Source organism: Maniola jurtina, chromosome 28 (assembly GCF_905333055.1).
Source record: "Maniola jurtina chromosome 28, ilManJurt1.1, whole genome shotgun sequence".
In the NCBI taxonomy this organism is placed as follows: Eukaryota; Metazoa; Arthropoda; class Insecta; order Lepidoptera; family Nymphalidae; genus Maniola; species Maniola jurtina.
Genome location: NC_060056.1, coordinates 1,501,015 through 1,509,311, shown reverse-complemented (window position 1 = coordinate 1,509,311; position 8,297 = coordinate 1,501,015). Strand labels below are relative to the sequence as shown.

General features: G+C 36.1%; 1 protein-coding gene across 1 annotated transcript; it reads right to left on the bottom strand.

Annotated features, from left to right (window-relative positions):
* Positions 1-1,715: 1,715 nt before the first annotated feature.
* Positions 1,716-7,946, bottom strand: LOC123879664. The gene is made up of 6 exons (XM_045927515.1): positions 7,880-7,946; positions 7,703-7,770; positions 6,267-7,127; positions 5,603-5,657; positions 3,503-3,704; positions 1,716-3,223 (listed from the first exon to the last, which is right to left on the bottom strand). Exons 1-6 carry the CDS (start codon positions 7,929-7,931, stop codon positions 1,861-1,863), a joined length of 2,601 nt encoding a protein of 866 aa, XP_045783471.1. The 5' UTR covers positions 7,932-7,946; the 3' UTR covers positions 1,716-1,860.
* Between the last annotated feature and the right edge of the window lie 351 nt (positions 7,947-8,297).

Below are 8,297 nucleotides of genomic sequence, written 5' to 3'. Positions count from 1 at the left end.
ACAAGTATACAGGAATAAATCTGAAAACCGTGAATTTGTGGTTACATCGTTTAAAAAAATATGTGTTTCAATTTTCAAAGTAAGATAACTATACCAAGTGGGGTATCATATGAAAGGGCTTTACCTGTACATTCTAAAACAGATTTTTATTTATAATAGTTTTTGATTAATCGTGCAACATGTTGGAAAAAATACCCGAGTACGGAACCCTCAGTGCGCGAGTCTGACTCGCACTTGGCCGGTTTTTTTTAAACGCCAAGCCAGAAGCTTGCATGCTTAGAAAAGCAAATTACCTCATCTCTACTTGAGGTAGTGGTAATAGTGTGTTTCATCGAATAGTACCTATGGTGTTATGTTGGCTCCCCTGTCTGTTGGGTGGTCATTGGCACCATATTGGCATGAGAAGACGCAGATTTTGTTTATTTTCATTTGATTTCCATTTCATTCATTCAGGAAAATCAAATGAAAATAAACAAAATCTGCGTCTTCTTATGCAAATATGGTGCCAATGACTTGGACAGACAGGGGAGCCAACATAACGCCATAGGTACTATTCGATGAAACGCACTATAGATGCTTTTGACGATTCAAAAGTACTTTGTCTAATTGAATAAAAATATTTTGAATTTTGAGGGACTACCTACAAATTACAGAAGATCCGCGAGATCTTAATGGATTTTATTTATTGTACTCATAAGCTTCTTAATGTATTTTTTTTTTAATATTAAAATTGTGGCTAATGCAGTTGTACACAATGGTACTGATTCTGATGGCGACTCATTACCATCTTTTTCTTACCAATACAATAAGAAAAGGACAGACAAACAATATTTTACTACTTACTGGCCCGACGTCTTGCCGTTCGGTAACAACTTTAGGTGCCAGTCTTGAACATAATTTTGGTTGAGTTGCATTAAAATTTTGAGTCATTAATTTAAAATTCATTTTCCGTCCTTTTTTAGCTATATTAAAAAGAAAAGGATGCAGATAAGTACTCTTTTAGTTCAGAGGCATCAGAATCGACGCCATTAATGACTAAAATGAGAGGTCTAAATTTGTTGCCATCCCATTCACAACGCTCTCTGCGAAAAAGGATAGCACTAGATTTAAACCTGTCAATTTAGTTAATACAGTGTGAACAAAAGAATTAGCCTAAATAATTATTATTATTCTAATTTAATCTAGTTAGTAGATAATTGATTGATAAATAAAATATTTAATATAAGGAAAAGGTTTTTAATTTTTTTGAACCCTTTTAAATTACCTTACACTTGTACTTGGTACACTTACATATACATTAACGTGCAAGAGACGGGTCTGCCCGCGAAATTCAAATTTTGTTTTTCGCGTAGTTATTAGTAGGATGGATAATATTAGTAGGCTGTGTCCACACTATGAGTCTTTATATGCTTGGCTAGCATGTCCTGTTGAAGACATCTATACCTGCAATGGCGGCATGTGAAAACATGCACATTTGTATGCACACTCATGATATGCTGGTTCAAGTGGCTCCGTTGCACGCTCTTGTAGTCACAGAATATGCATGCGAACGGCCTAGCCCCGGTATGCCTTCGCATATGCTGGTCTAAATGACACCTCTGTGTGCACGAGTAACCACAGAAGTTACACGAGAATGGTTTCACATGTGTATGTGTTCTAACATGTTGGTCCAATTGGCTTTGTTGAATGCATTCGTAGTCACAATAGTTACAAGAATAAGGTTTTGTTCTAGAATGAGTCCGCATATGCTGGTCTAAATGACTCTTTTGCACGCATTTGTATCCGCATATCCGACAGCAGAATATTTTCACTCTGGTATGCGTTAGCATGTATGTGTAGTTATTAGTAGGATGGATAATATTAGTAGGCTGTGTCCACACTATGAGTCTTCATATGCTTGGCTAGCATGTCCAGTTGGAGACATCTATACCTGCAATGGCGGCATGTGAACACATGTACATTTGTATGCACATTCATGATATGGTTGTTCAAGTGACTCCGTTGCACGCTCTTGTAGTCACAGAATATGCATGCGAACGGCCTAGCCCCGGTATGCCTTCGCATATGCTGGTCTAAATGACACCTCTGTGTGCACGAGTAACCACAGAAGTTACACGAGAATGGTTTCACATGTGTATGTGTTCTAACATGTTGGTCCAACTGGCTTTGTTGAACGCATTCGTAGTCACAATAGTTACAAGAATAAGGTTTTGTTTTAGAATGTGTCCGCATATGCTGGTCTAAATGACTCTTTTGCACGCATTTGTATCCGCATATGCGACAAGAGAATCTCTGCACTCTGGTATGCGTTAGCATGTGTGTTTCGAAATTCTTTTTTTTATTACATTTGTAACCACAGTGTATACATTCATAGGGTAGGATATCTCGTTTGATTCTCTTTTTCTTTCTACATTCTTTAGACTGTGTACAATACTGGTCGTTTGTACAATTTTCATCACATTTTCTATATGTAACAATTATACGCTTTTTTAACATTCTTTTGGTGCTCTTTTCGCGTAGTTTTATAACTTTTGTCTTTCCCGGTATTTCTATGAGTAGATCTTTGTTTTCGTTGATTGCACTGCTGTCATTATCAACATCAACTTTGACAGCACTAGTATCATTATCACCCTCAACTTTGACGGTATAATTACTGTCATTATCGACATCAACTTTGACAGCACTAGCATCATTATCACCCTCAACTTTGACGGTATAATTACTGTCATTATCGACATCAACTTTGACAGCACTAGCATCATTATCACCCTCAACTTTGACGGTATAACTACTGTCTTTATCAACTTCAACAATATTACTGCCATCATAATCAACTTCAATTTTAACAGTACTACTGTCAAAATTAATATCACTGGTATCACTATGAATATTAGTTTGAGAATTTCCAAACATTCTTTTGGCGTTCTTTTCGCGTAGTTTTATCGCTTTTGTCTTTCCCAGTATTTCTATGAGTAGATCTTTGTTTTCGTTGACTGCACTGCCGTCATTATCAACATCAACTTTGACAGCACTAGCATCATTATGACCCTCAACTTTGACAGTATAACTACTGTCATTATCAACATCAACTTTGACAGCACTAGCATCGTTATCACCCTCAACTTTAACGGTATAACTACTGTCATTATCAACTTCAACAATATTACTGCCGTCATAATCAACTTCAATTTTAACAGTACTACTGTCAAAATTAATATCACTGGTATCACTATGAATATTAGTCTGAGAATTTCCAAACATTATTTTAGTGTTCTTTTCGCGTAGTTTTATCGCTTTTGTCTTTTCCAGTATTTCTATGAGTAGATCTTTGTTTTTGTTGACTGCGCTGCCGTCATTATCAACATCAACTTTGACAGCACTAGTATCATTATCGTCCTCAACTTTGACGGTATAACTACTGTCATTATCAACTTCAACAATATTACTGCCGTCATAATCAACTTCAATTTTAACAGTACTACTGTCAAAATTAATATCACTGGTATCACTATGAATATTAGTTTGAGAACTGTCAATGTCATTCTTAACACTATCACTATCAACAATATTATTTACACTTACACAATGATTTTTAGTACTGTTTAATTTAGTTGTATTATCTTCATCGTCTTTGTGTCTCGCTAAGCGTTTTGGGCGAACTTTTTTTACTTTGACTATCGCCCATTTACTGGATGGGGGTTTATCTGAAAAAAAAAAAGAAACAATGAGTTTCACCTATAAATGAACTTACTATTTTATTATTATGAACTAGCTTTTGCCTGCGACTTCGTTCGCGTGGACTAAACAAATTTCGAACCCCTATTTTATACCCTTAGGAGTTTGATTTTCGAAAAATCCTTTCTTAGTGGATATCTACGTCATCATAGCTATCCGCATACCAAACTCCAATACTTTTTAGGGTTCCATACCTCAAAAGGAAAAAACGGAACCCTTATAGGATCACTTTGTTGTCTGTCTGTCCGTGCATCTGCCGGGTCTGTCAAGAAAACCTATAGGGTACTTCCCGTTCACCTAGAATCATGAAATTTGGCAGGTAGGTAGGTCTTTTAGCACAAGTAAAGGAATAAATGCGAAAACCGTAAATTTGTAGTTACATCATTAAAAAACAACTATATTGCATTTAAATTTTCAAAGTAAGATAACTATACCAAGTGGGGTATCATATGAAAGGGCTTTATCTGTACATTCTAAAACAGATTTTCATTTATTTTTATGCACAATAGTTTTTGATTTATCGTGCAAAATGTCGGAAAAAATACCCGAGTACGGAACCCTCGGTGCGCGAGTCCGACTCGCACTTGGCCGGTTTTTTTTAAAGAATATTTCAAGATAAAAGGATGCCTATATACCTATGTGTCCATGATGCAAGCTATCTCACTACGTTTCTTCAAAACCGGCCGACTCGGACTTGACTGGTTTTCGCTGTACACAAATATGAATAGAATAGAATAGATTTTTTTATTCAAATAAACTTTTACAAGTGCTTTTGAATCGTTAAATAATTTACAACTGGTTCGGAATGCCGTTCCTACCGAGAAGAACCAGCAAGAAACTCGGCGGTTGCTCTTTTCAATTGTTCAATTTACAATAATATTGTATACTATACAAGCAATTGCAGACCCGCGCATTGCTGGAGCGAGTCAAATCCATGCTTTTTTATCATTTACATAATCTTCGATATGATTAGTCCAAAACAATTAGTCCAAGCAAAACAAGTATTCCAATCAGAACACGAGGAATAATATGACTGTGCATTGTGCAACAAGTGTAAATTAAAAATTTATAACACCCCCGACAAGTGAAGGTTACAGTAACTAGAAAAGAGCTGATAACTTTCAAACGGCTGAACCGATTTTCTTGGATTATAGCTAAGAACACTCTCAATCAAGCCACCTTTGAAACACGAGGAAGCAAATCGCTTCGTTCGTGTTCGAGGAATTTCAACTACGTGTGAAATCCTTACATTCGAAATTCTGGTGATTGCATTCTGGTGGTTCAGCAGTGTAAATCGAAAATCGAATTGATTGACACCTCATTCTTCAAAATCGGCCAAGTAGTTTAGGCGCTACGGTGGAACACACAGAATCTGATACAAACATACATACATAGACTGCTTAAAATTATAGCCCTTCATTCTGGCATTGCCGTAGTCGAGTAAAAATAGGTTTAGGGATAAAAATTTAATATATAAATAAAAATATTTTACCCAAAATGTTTAAAAATAAATGTTGTCAGACTGCTAGTCCATACTAATATTATAAATGTGAAAGTGTGTCTGTCTGTCTGCTACCTTTCCCAGGCCCAACAGTGTAACCGATTCTAACGAAATTTGGTACAGGGTTAGCTTATACCCTGGGGACGGACATAGGCTACTTTTTATCCCAGAAAATCAAAGAGTTCCTAAAGACCCATCCACTTAACCGATTTGTATGAAATTTGGTACTGAGGTAGTTTGCGTCCCTGTAATTGACATAGGCATTTTATCACAGAAAATCAAACAGTTCCCACGGGATCTATAAAAATCTAAATCCACGCGGACGAAGTCGCGGGCATCTTCTAGTTCTAAATAAAACACACCTACCATTTTTTAAAACACCACTGGATTGCTTTTTTCTTTTACCACGAGCGGCCCTCTTCTGAGAAATAAACAAGATAAAGTTGAAAACTAAAACCCAACTGCGATCATCTTAATAAATACTAAATATTATAGTTAAATTGCTTATCTGTCGCTTGGTATATTTTAATGTTGTAGTACGTTTACATTTATGAACTCAGAATTTTCTCCTCTTTCATTTGACACTCCACTCCATACAATAGCAAAAAGGCCGATTGTGCTTCTTTGTCGCTCGTTCCGCGCTCTCGCTTGCACTTCAAGCCTTACATGGAACGCCTCAGAGCGAGGTAACGCCGCATGAGTCATGTTTTTTCGTGCGTGCAGCCCGCTCTATCGAATTATAAGACGTTGTCGCGTCAAAAAAATTTTGGAGACCCCCACTTTTTTTCATATAACATCCTTTAGGTCAATTTTTTTTGTATATAATGTTGCCGATGTCACCTGGACCTTTACGACGAATCGATTGACACCTCATTCATCAAAATAGGCCCAGTAGTTTAGGCGCAACGGTGGAACACACAGAATCTGGTTACAAACATACATACATAGACTGCTAAAATCATTACCCTTCTTTTTGGCTTTGCCGCAGTCGGGTAAAAAGAAAAGCTTACTTCAATAATTTGTTACTTACAGTGGTATGTTTCTTCATATGCTCATTGTATGCATCTTCACCCCAGAATGCTTTAAAGCACACTGTACATTTCAACATCGCAAATTCATCCAGCGAGATCACATTCTTCATAACAACATCCTTCAATCCATCAACTTCATCATTTTGTATGCTTTTAACTGTTTCAAAATGCTTCAGAACCTTATCAACGTTTTCATAATGATTCCGAATTCCATCAACTCTGTTATGCGTTGGAATTTCTTCAACCTTCATAATTCCATCAACTTTACCATAACCTAATTCAACATCTCTAAACTCATTTTCAACTTTAATATTAGTTCTATCAACTCTGTTATTCCTTGGAATTTCATCAACCTTCATAATTCCATCAACTTTACCATAACCTAATTCAACATCTCTAAACTCTTTTTTAACTTTAATATTGACATTGAAAAAATTATCTTTTGGTTCTGTGACATTGCTAAAATCATTTTCATCGTCAATATAAAGATCACTGATCACTTCTTCTTGTACAAAATTATTATATGGTTCTGATTCATCGATAATTTCATTTATCACTTCAATATGTTGATATGTTGTGTCTAACTCAGCTGGTTGCTCTTCAGTGTAACCTTGCACATAAGTTTCAGTGTATTCTTGACTATATTCTTCAAGATGGTTATATTCTTCGCTGTATTCTTGGCAATGGTTATTTTCTTCAGTATATTCTTGCATATCTGCTTCTAAATTGTATTCTTGCACATTATTGTCTTGTTTGCCGTATTTTAGCCTTAAATCCCAATGAGATGGAGTGGATGTGACGCTAATAATCTTTAACTCATTTTGAACTCCTTTCATCCTTGCTGTATTTGGTTGTTTTGACTGAAAAATTATAGAAACAAATTAGTATCACCTTGATCATTTATACTTTTTCAAAATTCCTCAGTGCTTGAAGACCAAAGTATTGGAACAGTGTGTCTGGCATGGATTCAAGACATGGTTGCTAAATAACCGTTGAGCCTCAAAAGCTCAACCTCAAAATCAGGATACAAACATACATACATACACACATAGACTGCTAAAACCATTACCCTTCCTTTTGGCTTTGCCGCAGTCAGGTAAAAATCGAGGGCTAGGTATTCAGTAGTTGCATTAATATCCACAAGCTCATAATATTGTACGAGGGCCGATACTATTTATTCGTCGGCATCTAAAAATTACACCAGGCCAACCGATAGACGTCCAAAGTTGAACTAGGGTCTCTTGCAAAACTCTCCAAAGAACAGTCTTGTGTCTAGCAGCTCAGAGCTATTCGCTTCCTGTTCTTACAGTTCATAGTTAAAAACATACATACACACATACATACATACATAGACTGTTAAAATCATAACCCTTCCTTTTGGCTTTGCCGCAGTCGGGTAAAAAATAGCGACTTCATTAACGCCATGTCAACAAACCTTATTCGGTAAACTTGTATCGGAGTTAGTGGGCTTTAGCAAATCCATATTTCCACCAAGACAGATCCCTACGAAACAAACAATAATATTTTAATTTATCCCACTTTCCATGATAAATACTTTCAGTAGGTAGATATTCATATTTAAATTCGTAGTGAATACCAATTACCAATTTACCATGTAGAACGTAGTGTTTATATACGTTATACAATTTATATGCTCTTTGCATATATCAGTACCAAAGAGTATGTAAACACTACGTTATATCAGTACCTCAGACTAAGTATATATAAGATCAGTACCTCAGTACCCAGTATATGTATGAACACATACTAATCTATGGTATTTACTCTGTGGTGAATGATTATATTATTCTCTTTGTTGTAGCCAAATCGTAGACAACTAAAACCTTGTAAAACGCTTGGAAAAGTTGCCAAACTGTGCCAAACAAATCAGGGTGTCTGCATGCCTGCGTGCATGGACGTACTATCACAGAATATTATTACCCACTTATTACCCTCGTACTATTCTTTTATACTATAGTATATCGATGGGTGTCTGATCTGTGTGGTGGATGCTCTTTCTACGATTTGTT

What these genes read in the sequence shown, in the direction of transcription:
- LOC123879664 (XM_045927515.1), bottom strand. Translation starts at nt 7,931, where the DNA reads ATGCAAAGAGCATATAAATTGTATAACGTATATAAACACTACGTTCTA. An exon ending in CAGTGGTGTTTTAAAAAATG is followed by an intron (nt 3,705 to 5,602) that starts GTAGGTGTGTTT and finishes TTTTTTTTTCAG; the next exon opens with ATAAACCCCCATCCAGTAAA. An exon ending in ACTAATATTCATAGTGATAC is followed by an intron (nt 3,224 to 3,502) that starts CAGTGATATTAA and finishes TCATAGTGATAC; the next exon opens with CAGTGATATTAATTTTGACA.